This window comes from Gossypium hirsutum, chromosome A13 (genome assembly GCF_007990345.1).
Source record: "Gossypium hirsutum isolate 1008001.06 chromosome A13, Gossypium_hirsutum_v2.1, whole genome shotgun sequence".
NCBI classification, from domain to species: domain Eukaryota; kingdom Viridiplantae; phylum Streptophyta; class Magnoliopsida; order Malvales; family Malvaceae; genus Gossypium; species Gossypium hirsutum.
Window position 1 is genome coordinate 108,249,064 of NC_053436.1, and position 19,383 is coordinate 108,268,446.

Genomic DNA, 19,383 nt, shown 5'->3' on the forward strand with positions numbered 1-19,383 from the left:
TGGCTTCAATTTCTCTCTCTACGTTATGATTTTTTTTTGAAAGATACAACATGATATTAGTAAAAGGAGTATTTTCTTTTTTCTTCATTTAAATTATTCTGTTTAAAAAGTAATAGAACAGTAATTTCAGTTAAACAATACAATTATCACAAAATCTATTATAACATGAAAATCATATATTCTAATCATCAATCTAACATTCACCACCATGCCTTAAACATAACCCTATAATTAATACCTATTGTCATTAATATTTTTGTCATTTCATTGCCATGCTGCTCTGCTTTTAAAAATGCTATCTCACCCATACAGGTTAGTCTCCTTTTCATATTTGCAAATATATTTTGTTGTGACTAAAGTCTTTTGTTTTTGTTTAATAACCAGTTATACGCCGCCACCAGTGACTCAATTTCAACTATAATCAAACCAAATCCACTCCTTATAGTGTTTTGAAAAGGAGTGCTTTTGTCACTGTTTTCTCAAGGAATTCTTCTTGTAGTGTTTATCTTTTATTAATATATTAATGGCTTAGAGAAAAAAGAAACTATTAGTAAAGGGATTGCACTCTAAAATTGTTATTTGGACATTTTATGTATTTGTTATTTATTTATTTTTAAAGGATAATTATTTTATCTACTGCATGTGGAATAAAATAATTCTTAGGAGACAAATACCTGTCATTGTGATTTTTTATATAAATAAAAATAAAAATAAAAATAATAAAATGACATATTAGTTGACTCAATTACATGATAAATTTAGTGGCCTTTGGCACAATACAATTACACATATATAGAACCCATTTTATTATTTATAGCATTAATTTTAATCGAAAACCGAGATTTTTTTCTACATGGACGTGCCTTCAATTGGAAATTGGTGGCGAGAGAGAAGCAAAGGCGTGGAGTTGCTCCCCGGAGTCGATGTGTTTTGCTGGGTCGGAAAAGGCAAAAAGGAAGAAGTCCATGAAATCAAAATCCTTGTAAAGCTGAGGATGTTGCTCATCTATCAGCTCTTTAGGTGCCTTGATTATAGTACCCTCAACTGGAATGGCAAAGGCTGCTATAGAATATCGATCATTGTCTCCACTCATCATAACTCTATGATTTACACTTTTAATCTCCCATTACTCCATGCCTTCAATTTCCAAAATCAACTTCATAAGTATTTTATGTTGATTATACACATTCAGCATCACTAATCTAAAATCTCTCTATATATTTTATTATGAGAAAAGTAACGGGTTTATTCAAAATTTTCAACCATAGATTTGGTGTCAACATCAATAAGTATTTATGGTAATTGTTCAAATTTTTTGACCGATATATTTAATATTTTATCCCATAAATCATATATACATGTTAAGTTTTGAGTAAATTAAAAATTAAACATTAACCACATTCATATACATGCATACCTTGAGAGGATCTCCAACCACAAAGCAAAAGGAAGAAGGAGATAAAGACAACTTGATCCATTGGCCATCCTTAACCTCAATTTCTAGCTCCGAAACTTGATCATCACAAATGATTGTGCTTACAGGTTTATCAGTATGAGCAAATAGTCCTCTCTCATACTCCCCTGGTGGAGGGGCCATGTATTTCATAAACCGCAACAACGTTTTGTTTATCATCACTGATTCCCATTTCCCCCTAATCCATAACTATCAATTATCATTAACCATATTAACTTGTTGAACTCCTCTATTTGTGTCGCCATGGTATGCACAGAGTTGCTGGGACAAAAGACCAAAAGAAAATGCCAAGAACTCGAATTTGTTAAACTCAAATGAGAAATGATCCTAATCCGAAATAACTAGAACAAGTAACTTAAAAAAACCTAGAAGTTACAAAGGTAAAAGAATTATTGTTACCAAAAGCGTGGGTGACCATCAGGCCACATAAGTTGAGCAAAACTTTTAATAGAGTCATAGTTGGAGGCATCTCCAAGTCCGAAGCCTTCATACAACAAAGAAACCTGATTACATGGTCCAACCCAACCATGGTAAGGCAAGGGACTAGCATTCTTTTGTTTCCTCTCCACTGGGACCTCAATTAGTTCTTTCATCAAGCCGAACGTCTCTTCTCGAACTTCCGTCGATATCTTTTCGTACACGACCTCAAAACAACCGAAAGTCTCACAAGCCTCTCGAACTTTCTTGCACAAACGGTGCCACCCATCGGTTCCTCGCTTCAAATCCGATGAACGGAACTCAATGACTGGGAACTCAATCTCTGCATTGGCACCCATGTTGTTAATTGTTTCTTATGCTCTAAGGAAATATTTTCTTACACTAAAATAGCTTGTAGATTAACTTGGTTTCTCTTTATGAAGAAACTTACGTCTATTTATAGCAATATTTTGCCAAAGGTGGGGAGGCGAAGGGAAACAACGTAAGAAACTTCTCTTTTAATTTCCACAGCTTTTTAGTTTCGTTATGCAAGGTGGCACACTGGTCAAAGGAAATTTTATACGCTACTATTTTTTTTCATGAATACTTACTAATTCAACACAGAAATTGTAAAAGATTTAAGTATTAATTTATTTTAGGTAATAAATAGTTGAATATGTTTTCACATGCAGATAATCAAACATTAACAGAGCAAAACCAGGGGCATGAACTGGTCCAAGAATACGGTACTTATAGTTTTATATTAAGACTTGGAGAGTGTTAACATTAATGGGAGACAACATTAATGGCAAACAATACAAAGTGGTGCAAGTTTAGCACCCTAAAGTTGACTTTGAAAAAGTGGCATGGGATAATTTTTTTTGGTCATTGAGATAATGGGCTATTTATTGTTTGGTCCTTGAACCTCAACTATAAATAGGCCTTCTCATTTCTCATTTCAATTCATCCCAACCAATCTTTCTCTCTTAGTTTTCTCTCTTCTCCCATTTGAGAATTCTTAAGGAATTCTATTTGTTTGTAATACTTTGGAGATAGTAAAGTTATCATCTGGTGTTAGTGCCCGAGGACGTAGGTATAATTTACCGAACCTCGTTAAATCTCTTGTGTTCTTTCTTGTCCTATTTTTCTTTCAATATTTGAGGGTATAATAGTAGTATTTAATTGTGCTATTAAATTACTATAGAAGGGATATTCTGTCTAAGGAAAGACTTGGTATTTAAGAGATCCATGTGATCCACCTCTCTTCCCTGGAAATTGAACTTTGTGTGATTTTTTAGTACAATAATTTACACGCTTCCGACCCTATTGGAACAACAAGTGGTATCAAGAGCCGAAGGTTAATCGTAGTATGCTCTGTGGTTGCAGTTTGAACTGATCTTCCACATCAGAAAAGATTTCCTTAGGTATATTGAAAGATTATGGAGAAAACGGTCGGTGTAGGAGCTTCAACATCGTCCATGTGGACAAGACCGACAATTGCAAATGCAAGATTGGCCGTGGAGATCTTTGATGGCACGGGCCATTTTGGTATGTGGCAAAGTGAGGTTCTAGATGCCCTTTTTCAGCAGGGTCTAGACATTGCCATTGATGAAGAGAAACCAGATGATGTACAGGAGAAAGATTGGAAGGCGATCAATCGGTTGGCATGTGGCACAATTCGATCATGCCTTTCTCGAGAGCAGAGGTATGCTTTTTCAAAGGAGACTTCTGCAAATAAGTTGTGGGTGGCACTTGAAGAAAAATTTTTGAAGAAAAATAGTCAAAATAAGCTCCACTTGAAGAAAAGACTGTTTCGCTTCACATACGTCCCAAGTACCACAATGAATGATCACATCACCAAATTTAATCAGTTAGTCACTGATTTGCTGAATATGGATGAGACATTCAAAGATGAAGATTTGGCTTTGATGCTATTGGGGTCACTTCCTGAGGAGTTTGAGTTCCTAGAAACTACTCTACTTCATGGCAGGAGTGATATATCTCTGAGCGAAGTCTGTGCGGCCTTATACAGTTATGAACAGAGAAAGAAGGACAAACAGAAAAACTCAATCAGAGATACAGAAGCTTTAGTAGTCCGAGGTCGTTCATACACTCGGAAGAAAACTCAAAAGGGGAGATCAAAGTCAAAGTCCAGACTCGGGAAAGATGAATGTGCTTTTTGTCATGAGAAAGGCCACTGGAAGAAAAATTGTCCAAAGCTGAAGAATAAGGGAAAAGCTGCTGTAGATGCTTGTGTTGCTAAGCATGATACTAGTGACTCTGAACTATCACTGGTTGCATCATCATCGTCGTTCCATTCAGAAGAGTGGATATTGGATTCGGGTTGTACCTATCATATGTCCCCTAACCGGGAGTGGTTCTCTGATTTAGTAGAACTAAATGGAGGAGTTGTTTATATGGGCAATGACAATGCCTGTAAAACTGTTGGGATAGGTTCAATCCAATTAAAGAATAAAGATGGATCAACCAGAGTTCTGACTGATGTTCGGTACGTGCCCAGTTTGAAGAAAAATCTCATCTCATTGGGAGCCTTGGAATCCAATGGTTCAGTTGTTACTATGAGAGATGGGGTTTTGAAAGTGACATCTGGCGCACTTGTGATGTTGAAGGGCATCAGGAAAAATAACTTGTATTACTACCAAGGTAGTACAGTTATTGGAGCAGTCGCTGCAGCTTCCGGTAACAAAGACTTGGACTCAATGCAGTTGTGGCATATGAAGTTGGGACATGCCAGCGAAAAATCCTTGCAAATTCTGGCAAAGCAAGGATTGTTGAAAGGTGCAAAGGCTTGCAAATTAAAATTTTGTGAGCACTGTGTTCTGGGAAAGCAAAAGAGAGTGAAATTCGACACTGCTATCCATAATACAAAAGGTATTTTGGAATATATTCACTCAGATGTGTGGGGGCCTTCCAAAACACCTTCGTTGGGAGGAAAACACTACTTTGTTACTTTTGTTGATGACTTTTCCAGAAGAGTTTGGGTGTATACCATGAAAACTAAAGATGAAGTGGTTGGAGTTTTTCTTAAATGGAAAACTATGATCGAAAACCAGACTGGCAAGAAAATCAAGCGGCTTAGGACAGACAATGGAGGGGAATATAAAAGTGATCCGTTCTTCGATGTGTGCCAAGAGTATGGTATTGTTCGACACTTCACAGTTAGGGATACACCACAACAGAATGGAGTGGCAGAGCGTATGAATCGAACATTGCTGGAGAAAGTTCGATGTATGTTGTCCAATGCTGGGTTGGGCAAGCAATTTTGGGCTGAGGCTGTGACATACGCTGGCCATCTTGTTAATCGTTTGCCATCATCTGCATTAGAAAGAAAAACTCCTATGGAGGTATGGTCTGGAAAACCGGCTACAGATTATGATTCCTTACATGTGTTTGGAACCACTGCATATTACCATGTGAAGGAGTCAAAGTTAGATCCGAGGGCAAAGAAAGCTCTCTTTATGGGAATCACTTCTGGAGTGAAGGGGTTTCGTCTTTGGTGCTTAAGCACAAAGAAAATGATCTGTAGCAGAGATGTTACCTTTGATGAATCTGCCACATTGAAAAATGTAGCAGATAAAGGTATTCAGACGAGCAATACTCCACAGCAGGTGGAGTGTACTCCAAAACAGGTGGAGTTTGAGCAGATGGGGATTTGCCCAGTTAATAAGTCTAATTCTCCAGCCACAATGGAGGAATTAGAGGTTGAAGAGGTTCTGACCCAAGAACCACTAAGTACACCAGAACCAGTTGCAGTTGCAAGGCCACGGAGAGAAATTCGTAAACCTGCTCGATTTACTGATATGGTGGCCTACGCCCTTCTCGTTGTTGATGATATTCCTATCACTTATCAAGAAGCAATGCAAAGCTTAGAAAGTGATAAATGGAAAAGCGCCATGGATGAAGAAATGCAGTCTCTCAGGAAGAACAATACTTGGGAGTTGGCGCAATTACCAAAAGGTAAAAGGGCAATCGGATGCAAGTGGGTATTCGCAAAGAAAGATGGATCTCCTAGCAAGAAGGATATTCGCTACAAGGCAAGATTGGTAGCTAAAGGCTACGCTCAGAAGGAGGGAATTGACTACAATGATGTATTTTCCCCTGTTGTGAAGCATTCCTCCATTAGAATTTTGTTGGCCTTGGTAGCACAGTTGAATTTGGAGCTAGCTCAACTTGATGTTAAGACGGCTTTCTTGCATGGTGAGTTAGAAGAGGAGATCTATATGACTCAGCCAGAAGGATACACAGATGCTGGTGGTAGAAATTGGGTTTGTAAGCTTAACAAATCGCTATATGGATTGAAGCAATCCCCGAGGCAGTGGTACAAGCGATTTGATAGCTTTATGAGAAGGCAGAAGTACACAAGAAGCAAATATGACAATTGTGTATATTTGCAGAAGCTGCATGACGGATCTTTCATTTATCTACTCTTGTATGTTGATGATATGTTAATCGCTTCGAAGAGCCAAAATGAGATAGATAAGCTGAAGGCTCAGTTGAATCAAGAGTTCGAGATGAAAGATCTAGGTGAGGCCAAGAAGATTCTCGGCATGGAGATAAGTAGAGATAGACCGAGAGGCAAGCTCTGTTTAAATCAGAAGCAATATCTGAAAAAGGTATTACAATGTTTTGGTGGAAATGAAAACACAAAACATGTAAGTACCCCACTTGCTTCTCATTTGAAACTTAGTGCTCAATTATCTCCGAAGACTGAAGATGAAAGAGAATATATGGCGAAAGTCCCATATGCTAATGCAGTTGGGAGTTTGATGTATGCGATGGTGTGTACGAGGCCTGACATTTCACAAGCTGTTGGAGTTGTGAGCAGGTATATGCATGATTCTAGAAAAGGACATTGGCAAGCTGTGAAATGGATTCTACGGTATCTTCGAAAAACCGTAGATGTTGGTTTAATTTTTGAACAGGATAAAGCACTTGGTCAGTTTGTAGTTGGATATGTTGATTCCGACTTTGCTGGTGATTTAGATAAACGTCGTTCAACTACGGGGTATCTGTTTACTCTTGCGAAAGCCCCAGTGAGTTGGAAGTCTACCTTACAGTCTACAGTAGCTGTGTCTACTACAGAGGCAGAATATATGGCAGTTACAGAAGCTGTTAAGGAGGCTATTTGGCTTAATGGATTGTTGAAAGACTTAGGAGTTGTTCAAAGTCACATAAGTTTATATTGTGACAGTCAGAGCGCTATTCATTTAGCGAAAAATCAAGTCTATCATTCAAGAACCAAGCATATCGACGTAAGATATCACTTTGTGCGGGAAGTCTTTGAAAAAGGAAAAATTCTACTTCAGAAGATTCCGACAGCAGATAATCCCGCAGATATGATGACCAAGGTGGTAACAACAATCAAGTTTAATCATTGTTTGAACTTGATTAACATCCTGAGAATTTGAGCACCTTCAGGTGTATGGCGCTCGAGAGTGCATTTGTAGGCACTACAAAAGATAGCTTTATCGAATTTGGGGAGTTGAAGGAAGTGTGTGAAGATGTGATTATCCTAATCAAATCTTCAAGGTGGAGATTGTTAACATTAATGGGAGACAACATTAATGGCAAACAATACAAAGTGGTGCAAGTTTAGCACCCTAAAGTTGACTTTGAAAAAGTGGCATGGGATAATTTTTTTTGGTCCTTGAGATAATGGGCTATTTATTGTTTGGTCCTTGAACCTCAACTATAAATAGGCCTTCTCATTTCTCATTTCTCATTTCAATTCATCCCAACCAATCTTTCTCTCTTAGTTTTCTCTCTTCTCCCATTTGAGAATTCTTAAGGAATTCTATTTGTTTGTAATACTTTGGAGATAGTAAAGTTATCATCTGGTGTTAGTGCCCGAGGACGTAGGTATAATTTACCGAACCTCGTTAAATCTCTTGTGTTCTTTCTTGTCCTATTTTTCTTTCAATATTTGAGGGTATAATAGTAGTATTTAATTGTGCTATTAAATTACTATAGAAGGGATATTCTGTCTAAGGAAAGACTTGGTATTTAAGAGATCCATGTGATCCACCTCTCTTCCCTGGGAATTGAACTTTGTGTGATTTTTTAGTACAATAATTTACACGCTTCCGACCCTATTGGAACAACAGAGAGTAGTCGCTTAGCCTGAAATATTTTTAGTCCTAAATTAAATTGTATATTCATAGTAAAAATATAATTTTATCATTTTAATAATTTTTAAAGGGTTAAATCAAATTTTTATTATTTTTAGGGATTAAAGTGTAATTTTACTATTATTAATTTAAAACTTTATAAATTAAAAAAGAAAAAGTAATTAGTTCTAGCTATTATATTGTAAAATAAAGATTGAATAATGTAATTAGAATTTTTATTTTTATTTTTTAAATTGAACGTTAACTAATTTAACTTATAATGCAATATGAATGCAATTGCAACAAAAAAATTTGATTTTAATTCTAAATTTGCAATTGAACTTCCCAAAAATCCATGCAAAGCATTATCCACGATTCCTTTTTATTAATTCAATACACTTTTAGTAAAAGATTTAAGTAATAATTTTATGTAGCAAAATATTAGAATATTAGTTTCGCATGAAGATTACGTATTAAAAGGTACACCGGTCAAATATAAAATTAAGAGGTTGGTGAATTCAAATTTATTCTCAATCATGTATCCAATCAAACAAACTATTAATTCTGGACCAACTAACCAATTTATCTGATTTTTTTAATCTATGATTTGATTATGTTCACATCTTAATTTTCATATTGAAAAATAAATAAAATAAGTCAGCTCATTCATTTTTGGTCTCGTAGATAGGAAAACAGACCACAATTTTTTCTACCGTCCATCTTTGATTTTAAATTCTAGTCATATATGATAGTAGCAAAGGGAGTGCACCTTGAAGTTGTTCTTTTGTCGGCCAAATTAAAGGTTTGATTAAAAGCCCAAAACAGGAGAGTCAACCAAAAGTTATACAAACGCAACACCCTTAAGCCTCAACAACACTGCTGCCTAAGCGAAAGATGAAACACCTAAATGTGCGATAAAGATGCACAAAAATAAGACAAGCATCCTTACAAGCACCAAAAAACAACAGGCAAAAAGTCCATAAAACACCAAAAGGCAACTGCAAAGTAAAACCATTTCAAGCACGAATTCAAAAGAATGTTGAATGAAATGCTGCCTGAAACCACCCAATTGAGCAAATTTCAAATAGCAAATAGTATAACAGGATGTCCCTATATGCAAAGTCCATAACTCTCAAAAACCATCAAACAGTAAGCTTCATTGCCCATTTATATCTGCAGCCTTTCGCAAAATCCACTACTACCATGAGTTAAACATTGACCTCCTCTCCGTTCCGACTTTAGCTAATGAATCTGTCATGCCATTCCACGAATCGCATTTTGAAAAACACTGAACCAATCTCTGTCACCATCCTAACAATGTCTGAAAAGATGCCTCCAAGCTTCCATGGTTTATCCGATTTGTTTTTACACCAACAAACTGCTATGTTTGAATCTAGTTCTACAATCAGTCCGTTAGCATAAATATTTTCGATTGGATGAAAAGAGTAAGGGCAAGATTTATTAATGCAATTTCCTCAACAAATGGAAGCGAAAATCCGAGAGGACCATAGAACATAGCGAGCATCGCTCCTTTATCATCTCTTAATACTCCACCAGAACCTGTCATTCCTGGGCACTCTATAGTCGCGCCATCTGTATTGAATTTAAGGAATCAGGAGAAGGAGGTTCCCACTCCATCGTCAAACGGTTATCAATCCTCCTCGTCAAAACTACACTATCCTTAGGACTGCCTCACCGAGAAGATTCAGTAAGCATAAGTTGGATTTGATCCAAAACATCGACCGCACTTTAGTAAGAAAGAAAACCTCATCACAAGACCATGTTTTGTTATCAAACACTGATTCATTCTCAGTTGTTATTAAGCAATTCGTTCAAAGTTATAATGAGCCAACGGAAGGATTGATCAGGTAATTCTTAGTTTTTCATTTATTAATTATAGAGTTATTCAGTCATGGAGCTAATAGTGAATGTACCATGAAATTAATTGTTTGTAAGCCAAGTCAAGTTGGATCCAAACAAGTCTTCCAGCATTAATCCATCATAATTATTTTTACAAGACAAAAAACAAAGGAAGTTCCATTACTTATTCATGACATACATAAAAAATCACTCGACATGATAAATTTAAGTCTTTGGCATAATGCAATTATAACTAACTAGAACATAGTAATGGATTTTGAATATGAGACACAAATTTATTATTTCTAAAATTAATTTTAAGCCAAAATCGGGCTTTTACTTGTCAATATGGGCATGATTTCAATAAGAAATCGGTGGTGAGAGAGAAGCATAGGCTTGGAGCTGCTCGCCGGAGTCAATGTGCTTTGCTGGGTCAGAGAAGGCAAAAAGGAAGTAGCCCATGAAATCAAAATCCTTGTAAAGCTGAGGATGCTGCTCATCTATAAGCTCTTTGGGTGCCTTAATTATGGTACCCTCAACTGGAATGGCGAAGGCTGCTAGAGAAAATCGATCTTTATCTCCACTCATCATTACTCTGTGATTCACCGCTTTTAATCTGCCATTACTCCATGCCTATAATTTTTAAAATCAACATTAATAAGTATTTTATGATAATTATTTACATTCAGTATCATTGATCTAATATTTCTCGAACATATTTTATTACCAGAAAGGTAAATTCAAAATTTAGAACCAAATTCTTGTGTCAACATTAGTAAGTATTTTATGGTAATTGTGCAAAATTTTGACAATTAAATTTTATATTTTATTTTTGAAATTTCTCCCAGCTTTGGTTATTTTTTGTAATTGTGGACTAGTTGTAGTGTGGCTTGGTTGTTTACTTGCCTAAATTTCTAATAAAATTTTATTTGTTTGCGGAGAAAAAAAATATTTACATACCTTGAGAGGATCTCCAACAACAAAACAAAAGGAAGAAGGAGATAAAGACAACTTGATCCATTGACCATTATTAACCTCAATTTCAAGCCCTGAAACATTATCATCACAAATGATTGTGCTAACAGGTTTATCAGTATGAGCAAAGAGTCCTCTCTCGTATTCCCCAGGTGGAGGGGCCATGTATTTCATAAACCGCACTAGCGTTTTGTAGTTTATCATCACTGACTCCCATTTCTCTCCTAATCCATAGCTATCAATTAACATTAACCAGATTAACTTGTTCAACTCCTCTATTTGAGTCGCCACGGTATGTACAGTGTTGCTGTGACAAAAGATCAAATGAAAATGTCAATAACTCAAATTCACTCAACTCGAATAGAAAATGTTCAGAACTCAAAATCACTAGAACAAGTAACTTAAAATAACCTAAAAATTAAAAAGGTAAAAAAAAATATTGTTACCAGAAGCGTGGGTGACCATCAGGCCACATAAGTTGAGCAAAACTTTTAACAGAGTCATAGTTGGAGGCATCTCCAAGTCCGAAGCCTTCATACAACAAAGAAACCTGATTGCATGGTCCAACCCATCCATGGTAAGGCATGGGACTAGCGTTCTTCTGTTTCCTTTCCAATGGGACCTCAACCAGTTCTTTCATTAACCCAAATGTCTCTTCTCGAACTTTTGTTGTTATCTTTTCATACACCACCTCGAAACAGCCAAAAGTCTCGCAAGCCTCTCGAACCCTGTTGCACAAACGGTGCCATCCATCAGTCCCTCTCTCCAAATCTGATGAACGGAATTGAATGACTGGAAACTCAATCTCAGCATTGACACCCATGTTCTAAACTTTTTTTTAAATGCTCTAAGGAAATGTTTTCTTAAATTAAATGAGCTTGTAAATTAACTTGGTTTCTCTTTACGTTAGGATTTAGGTCTTTTTATAGCATTTTCTCAAAGGCAGCGAGGCGAGGAGAAACAACCTAGGAAACATCTCTATTAATTTCCCCGTGTTTTAATTTGATCATCCATTGGTGTACACTGGTCAAAGGAAAACTTTTACGCTATTTAATATAAAATTAAGGATTGAATTCAAATTTCATCAAACTGAAAAAACTCAGTTTTATATAATGTATCAAATCAAACAAGTTAATTATTTTGGGCAGACGAAATGTAAACGTGGACTGTTTAGCTCTTTGATTTGTTAGTGAAACGAAGTATTTTTTCCTTTTAAAAAAGAAAACATGACGATTCAAGTCTACTAATTCAACACATATATAGTAATATATTAATTTTATGTAAAAAATATTAGACTTCTTTTCACGTGAATACATCATTGACCAAAAACTAATAATAATGACATCGACCAGAATACCCATTTAGGTTACTAATAAATGTTATATTTTGGCCCAAAAAAAGGAAAAGAAAAAAACATTATCCAAGCAAAACGAGAGAGGTGCACTAGTGAAAAGACAATTAATACGGTACTCAAATTTGAATTTCTGTGTATAATACACTTTATCGACATTTATTAAAAGAAAAATTTTAAACATATATTCTTATATTCCATCAATTTACGTTTACTTATTACATATAAAGAATAGTTAAAATTATTCATTTCTAGTAAAACATATTGACCTATAAATAAGATTGTCTTCCTTTTCCTCTCATTTGAATGATTCAAATATAACTGTAAGTTATGGCTACTTAATTAGTAATTAGCCCTCAAATTTGAATGCATGCATATAACAAATATCATTCGTGTTCTGCTTTGGCGACTGTACATTTTACTTTCCTTTTTGGGATCATTGTGAACTGTTATGGTGGCTGTATTGTTGCAGGCGGTCAGGGATTTTGCTTTGCGTTTGCAATGGCTGCTACCTCTTTGCTACTGAATAAATAAATATCTGTAATTGTTTTTTGTCGTTCATGTCGGATTTTATGTCTTATTTAGTGGCGTGTACCGTGATGTTGGATTGACTCTTGTTGGTGTTGAGGATGCCTGCTTTGTTTGTCCCCTATTGACTTTTGTTTTTATTCGTTTTATTCGCCTATTTATCTTTCAAAAGAATATTTAAAAAGATTAAGTATTGTATTCATGTACTCAGGAATGAAGCTAGGAATCTCTTACTGAGAGCTAAAATAAAGTTTTAAAAATTTGAGAGGTTAAAGGTAAAAAAAAATTGCCTTAAAAATACTTAAATTTAATATTTTATAACTAAAAAAGACTAAAAATAGTATTATACCAATTAGCTAAGGGGACCAAGGCCACCACTGGCCTCCTCTAGCTACGTCCTTGTGTCACGGGCCGCGGTTCAGAGCTCATGACAAAAGCACAAAAAGTATCTCATGGAAGTTTATATATTAAATGGGGCTTATTTGACCCACTTAAACTGGGTCAATTCGAAGAACAAGTGATGAAGCCCATCTATTAAAGTCTTTATAACCTAGGAACTTATAGTAAATTAGGGCTACCTTGGAAAAATAGGGAAAGTAATCTTAGAAGATTTGTAATCTGGTAAGATTTGATTTTGTAATCTTGGAGATTCTGTAAATCCCTTTATTGTATATAGACTTAATCTTGTCCATCGATGTAATTCGATCTATGTCATCGGTTTTGGGGGAGCTTAACTATAAATAGAGAGCCTCCCCATCCATTATATTTTATCCTTTGAGTCAAAGAATATATTTAGAGCATTTACTCAAACACATTGTGTGCATTGCGTTTCTGTGGCTATTCTGCTCTTTTGAGCTTCTTTTGTCTTTGAGATTGCTTTGACTATATTTTGGTGCATTAGAGGAATTTTGCAAGAATCCTCACTTGGCGAGAGTTAGATTGACTTAAGCGTATTTGAAGCAAAGGAATTGCCAAAGGTTACATGGATTGCGAGACGAAAGGGCTAGCCCCATGAACCTACATGTACTAAATATTATACAAAAACTGAAATAAACAGTTTTTTTCATAGAAATATCTATCTATTCCTATATTTAAGTGTTTTACTGAATTGATGCTACTCTCAACTGAATCACCAACTTAGTAATGAATTTACTAAAAGCCTCTCATTTTTGTAATAGCCCACTAAAAGTCTCAAAGAATCTTATCAATATTGCATGTGATCTTCTTTGAGGCTTTAACACATTAGAAAGAGTAAAGATGAATAGCTAAAAAAGTGGAATGAATGAGGGTGAGATGAACTCCTTGAGAAAGTAATTTAGCTAGATTTCCATCCCACTAGCTTTGAGTGCATTCTTGCAATAATATATTGAAAAATTGAGATCTCTATCATATAGCCCAAGTGACACCCAAGATCAGGATACCCAAGATACCCAAAATCCAGTGCTTTCGCATAGCCTTACATGACTTGCTGAGGTACAATTCATTTTTTTTTCTAGTTAGTAGCCACACCCAACATTGAACAATAGGTGGTAAGTAAATTCCTAATAGTTTGTGAGGAATTGATAAATGTTAAAACTAACATGTTTTATCCTTATTCTAAATGCGGTTTTGGGTGATTATCCAATGTTAATTGTGACTTTTATACTCCTCATCCTTTAAATTCATATTTTAATGCTTAATAGAGCACTTGTGTAACAGTCCAGTTTAAACCCTAGTCAGAACAGTGGTTTCGGGACCAAAAATCTGAATCAAAAAATTATTTTAATATTATTTTTTGTGTTTATAGTATGTGAATATGCACGTGTGAAAATTTCGTGAATTAATTTTATCGTTTAATAGCTCAATTTGAGAAAAATGACTAAATAGCATAAAATGCAAAAGTTGCATTCTATATGGTAAAGGTGTTTATTTGTCATGGCTTATTAAATGAAAAGTCCATATGTTGTAATTAGACGATGGATAGTGGGAATGGACATAAATGGGCATGTATTTGATGTTTTAAATGTTTATAAACAAAGGTTAAATAAGTAATTTATAATTTAAGGCTAATAAAATAAAACAAAACAAATTGGTGTCCATCTTTTCCCATTTCTTCAACCGAATATTAGAAAGAAGAATAGGTTTTGAAGCTTTATTAATTTTGGCACTTTGGAGTCTTGATTAAGGTATGATCTTTGATCGGTTTTTGATGATTTTTATGTTTTTGTGATTGTTGTTTTGTGTTTTAGCTAGCCAAAGTCTCAATTTTTAAAAGTGTTGATAATTTTGGAAGTTACCATTGATGAATTCATGTATTTTATGATGTTTGATGATGAATTATAAAAGCTTAGTGCTTGATATACGTGTTTTATAAAGTGATTTTGAGTAAAAATGCATATTAAGGATTAATTTGTGAAAATATGAAAATGTGAGGTTAAAGGTGTGAATAAATGAAAGATTAGGGCTGCTAAAGGTCCCTATGAAATTTGGCTAGCATGTGTTTAAATTGAATTGTGTGAATTTTGTGTTTTATGAAATAGGGACTAAAATGTTAAAATGTGAAAGTTTAGGGGCTAAAGTGCAAAAATTCCCAAATATATGTTTATGGATTCAATTGAATGAGTTGGTGATTAAATGGGTTACTTTTGAATACATATAGATCAAGAAAGAAAGAACTCGAATTTAGATCGAGAAAAATCGAAGATTATAGAGTAATTGATCCGATTCGTCTATTCTGAGTACGAGTTAAGTTCGTACGTGATAAAATTTGTTACAATTATGTCTTTAATGCTTTGATAATGCATAAGATGTATATATATACATGTGACTATGAACATGTATGACGACAAATCGAGTATATTTGGCACTTAGTGTGCGTTTCAAAATAGCTTCGGCTATAAATAGCACTTAGTGTGCGAATTGGAATAGCTTCGGCTATATGAGGCACTAAGTATGCGATACTGAGATAGCTTCGGTTTAAATGTAGTGGTACTAAATGTGCAAAATTGTTATAGCTTTGACTAATCACTAATGCACTAGGTGTGCAAGTTCTTAGAGTATTGAAAGATTTCCAAATGAATCAATGTGTTAAACAAAGATGTGATAATAAAATAAATAAATAAATACGGGAAGTACATGTACGTACGATACCTATGTGGTAGTTGATACTATGTGTATGAAGCTTGATGAAATGGTATATACATGATAAATGGTTATGAGCTAGAATTGAATGATGATATGAGAACTACTAAGTGTCTATTAGTTGATGATTTAGATAATATGAACTGTTGAGTATTTTTGGTGCGAACTTACTAAGTTATGAAGCCTACTGCGTGTTATTTGTCTGTGTTTTATAGATTTTTGAAGCTAATGCGGACTTAGGGATCGTTAGGAATACGTCATCACACTATCAATTATCTCGTTGGTATTTTCGGTAACCTTTTATATATGGTATATGGCATGTATAGGCTTGTGATATTTTGGTATATTTTGAGTCATGATGTTAGTCGTGAGATTTGGCTTGTAAATTTGGTATGTATAGCATTAAATTTGGCTTGAATTAAGTGTTTGGTAAGTTATATAATGTTTATAATGCTTATGTGATGGATTAGTTATGGGATTTGGAAATGGTAAGTTTTATGGAATATAATAGGTGTTAAGATAATGATGAAATGCATTTAGAAGTTATGCAATCTAGATGATTTTAGTATATTGAAATGACATGTTTTGGTTATGGAATTGAGTAATTGAGATTGTTATGTATAGATGATATGATATGTTCACATATTGGTTGGTTTTTGGTTGTTTATAAATGTCTTGAAATGATACTATTTAGGTTGATTGATATGCATGAGAAAAAATGTGGCAAAATTGGCTTTTCAAATGGACTATTTTTGTCTACACCAGCAGAGACACGGTCGTGTCTAGTGGCCATGTGAGGCACACAGCCTTGGTACATGGGCGTGTGTGACCATTTCAAAGGGTACACAGGCGTGTGGTTAGCTGTGTGACCCAAGTCAGTTTCGACCACGGCCAAGGCACAAGGGCATGTCTCTGGCCGTGTGGTATAAGTCAGTATGTATGCCCTGTTTTCATACGGCCTGCGCCACGGACATGTCAGGTGGCCATGTAAGGCACACGGCTTGTTCACACGGACGTGTAACCTATGATTTCATGAAATATTTCTAAGTGTTTGGAAAATTTTATATGTGAGCGGTTTAGTCCCGGACCACTCTTAAGCATGTTTAAAGGTCTTGTAGGACCTCGTAAAGGACATTGTGAATGAATTTTGTTTATGATTGTATAAATGTATATGAGTGAGATGTATTGTCTGGTAATGCCTCATAACCCTATTCAGGTGTCAGATACGGGTTAGGGGTGTTACAAATTGGGAGCAAAATAAGCCAAAAATGAGAAATAATTGGAGTGTCAGAGCAAGCTGCAGGAGCCACACGGGCGTGTGGTGGATTGTGTTGATTTTGCAGAATTGCGCACCGAACAACGATAAATCACAATTTTTAGGTTTTTCGAGCATTCTAAGACGTATATATGATAAAAATAAGAAGATAAGAGTGAACTGTCATAGAATATTCAAGAAAATAACTCGAAAAACACCATTGAAGTCGATTCTGAAGCTGATTTCCGTCAAGATTGAAGATTTCCATTTGATTTCTTAAGACATTATCATGAGTTTCTTTGTTTCTTCCGATTATACTATATCTTGGATGTTTTTATTTTCAAGCATGAACTAATTTTCTAAATACCTAGAGGAGATGAACCCTATGATGGATTTTTTCATTTGATTTTAATTTTACGTAACAAATACTTAGTTTCCTGTTCTCAATTTTGTGTGTTTAATTCTTGGTTTAATATTTCTAGAATATTGATCCATGTTTGATCTACTTAAATCAAAGGTTGAATAGACCCTGTTTAATATTTTTAGAGTATTAATCCATGTTTGATGTGCTTAAATCAAAGGTTAAATAGACCCTGTTTAAGAGTAGATCTTGCGTAATTGAGTATAGTTGCATACAATCCTAGAAATAAGATGAGATAAATCTGCTGGATTAGAGTCAAATCTAATAGGGGAATCCATAGCACGAGTTAATGCGATAATAGGTGTTTTAATTAGAAAGAAATTTTAATTAATAAACTTAGAATCAGTTGCTCTCGAAAGAGATATTAGCATAATTTAGGGATTTTCATGGATCAAGATACTAAGTAAAGAAATTGTGTAATTTAGATTGGTAGTGACAGATGAAATCTAGGCATATTCTTTTATGGGTATTGTTTTGCTTCTTGGTTATTAATCAATTATTTCCTGTTTTGTTCTTTTCCGTGTTCGTTAGTTAATTAATTTAGTTAATTTTAGTTTTTAATCAATCACTTGAATTATTCGATTAAATAATAGAAAGATGATAATTACTAGTATTTGTAGTCCTCGTAGGAACGATATCTTTACCCACTGTAATTATACTATTAATTGATAGATGCACTTACCTTAGCTAAATTTTTAGTTAATTTCACAAACTTATTAGGAATGTAACGTTACATTGAAAAATAGGTTGCAATTGTCAACAAAAGTGGGAAATTGGCATACAAATGCTTGCCAATTGTCACCCATTGGATTATGTGATCCTACTCTGCCTTGTTTAGCATGATAGGAAGCACATTTTGACATAAGATAAACATGTAGGGGATAGAGGACTGCCCTGTCAAAGTCCTTGTTGTGAGTGAAAGGGTACCATTTGACTACCATTCCGGAAGACCTGTTATGAAGCGATACTAACACATAGTCGAATCAATTGTCTACATTTGGGGCTAAATCCCATTATCTCTTGAACACAACAGAGAAAATTCTACTTGAGATGGTCGTAGGTCTTACACGTAATCAAATTTTATTTAATAAATAAACATTAGAGTTGTTGTTTTTCTCATCAAACCTCTTTCCATGAATATAATAACATTAACAATTTGAAAAAAAAACAAGCAGAACGAGGGAAGTGCAAGGATAAAAGAATGGCATTGAAAATTAAAATTTCATCAATTAAAAAATTTAAAAAACCTAATAGTGTTGATACAATATATAACAAGGATGGAGGACAATGAGGAGAAAGGAGGAGATCATGGTGGTGCTGTGGAGGTTTATTCACCTAAAGAGGATGAAAGCCGAAACAAGGACAAGAGGATCAGTTGACTAGGAAGATATTGTTCAAGGTAACTTTAGGGTGCTAGAAAACTCATCCTTTCTTTATCATTGATCAGGAAATTCATAGGAGAGGTCCCTTTGTCCATTAGTGTAATGTGGTAGATTGTTACGAAGAAAGTTATCCTCATCCAATACATAAAATATGTGCACTGAGGGGTCACATTCTATTATTCATTCCATTAGTATGAGATTGTTATGCTCAAATGAGTCCCTCATGATCTTAAGGGTGTGTTCACACTTAAATAATGTTTACACCTAAAAAGTGGGTGTTTGGCCTTTTCTTAGAGGAGTAGATGGTCTTGCCAAAAGGTGCTGTGAGCGGGTGGTCAAGAGCATAGAATGTTGGTGCTCCCTTAATCAAAGCAAATGGTTGAGCAAGGCACAATTTCAAATGGAGTCAACAGGGAGGTCAACACTACCTCTGATGCTAATACGCTTGATGAAGGCACAATTTATTTATTTT

At 34.9% G+C, this 19,383-nt stretch overlaps 2 protein-coding genes across 2 annotated transcripts; both read right to left on the reverse strand.

Moving 5' to 3' along the window:
• Nucleotides 1-865: 865 nt before the first annotated feature.
• Nucleotides 866-2,250, reverse strand: LOC107938006 (probable inactive 2-oxoglutarate-dependent dioxygenase AOP2). The gene is made up of 3 exons (XM_041084833.1): nt 1,874-2,250; nt 1,418-1,652; nt 866-1,120 (listed from the first exon to the last, which is right to left on the reverse strand). Exons 1-3 carry the CDS (start codon nt 2,248-2,250, stop codon nt 866-868), a joined length of 867 nt encoding a protein of 288 aa, XP_040940767.1.
• A 7,777-nt stretch (nt 2,251-10,027) lies between these two features.
• LOC107938034 (probable 2-oxoglutarate-dependent dioxygenase AOP1) lies at nt 10,028-11,759 on the reverse strand. The gene is made up of 3 exons (XM_016871068.2): nt 11,301-11,759; nt 10,840-11,161; nt 10,028-10,512 (listed from the first exon to the last, which is right to left on the reverse strand). Exons 1-3 carry the CDS (start codon nt 11,675-11,677, stop codon nt 10,240-10,242), a joined length of 972 nt encoding a protein of 323 aa, XP_016726557.2. The 5' UTR covers nt 11,678-11,759; the 3' UTR covers nt 10,028-10,239.
• Between the last annotated feature and the right edge of the window lie 7,624 nt (nt 11,760-19,383).

What these genes read in the sequence shown, in the direction of transcription:
- LOC107938006 (XM_041084833.1), bottom strand. Translation starts at nt 2,250, where the DNA reads ATGGGTGCCAATGCAGAGATTGAGTTCCCAGTCATTGAGTTCCGTTCA. An exon ending in GATGGTCACCCACGCTTTTG is followed by an intron (nt 1,653 to 1,873) that starts GTAACAATAATT and finishes GTTATGGATTAG; the next exon opens with GGGGAAATGGGAATCAGTGA. An exon ending in TGGTTGGAGATCCTCTCAAG is followed by an intron (nt 1,121 to 1,417) that starts GTATGCATGTAT and finishes GAGTAATGGGAG; the next exon opens with ATTAAAAGTGTAAATCATAG.
- LOC107938034 (XM_016871068.2), bottom strand. Translation starts at nt 11,677, where the DNA reads ATGGGTGTCAATGCTGAGATTGAGTTTCCAGTCATTCAATTCCGTTCA. An exon ending in GATGGTCACCCACGCTTCTG is followed by an intron (nt 11,162 to 11,300) that starts GTAACAATATTT and finishes CTTTTGTCACAG; the next exon opens with CAACACTGTACATACCGTGG. An exon ending in TTGTTGGAGATCCTCTCAAG is followed by an intron (nt 10,513 to 10,839) that starts GTATGTAAATAT and finishes TAAAAATTATAG; the next exon opens with GCATGGAGTAATGGCAGATT.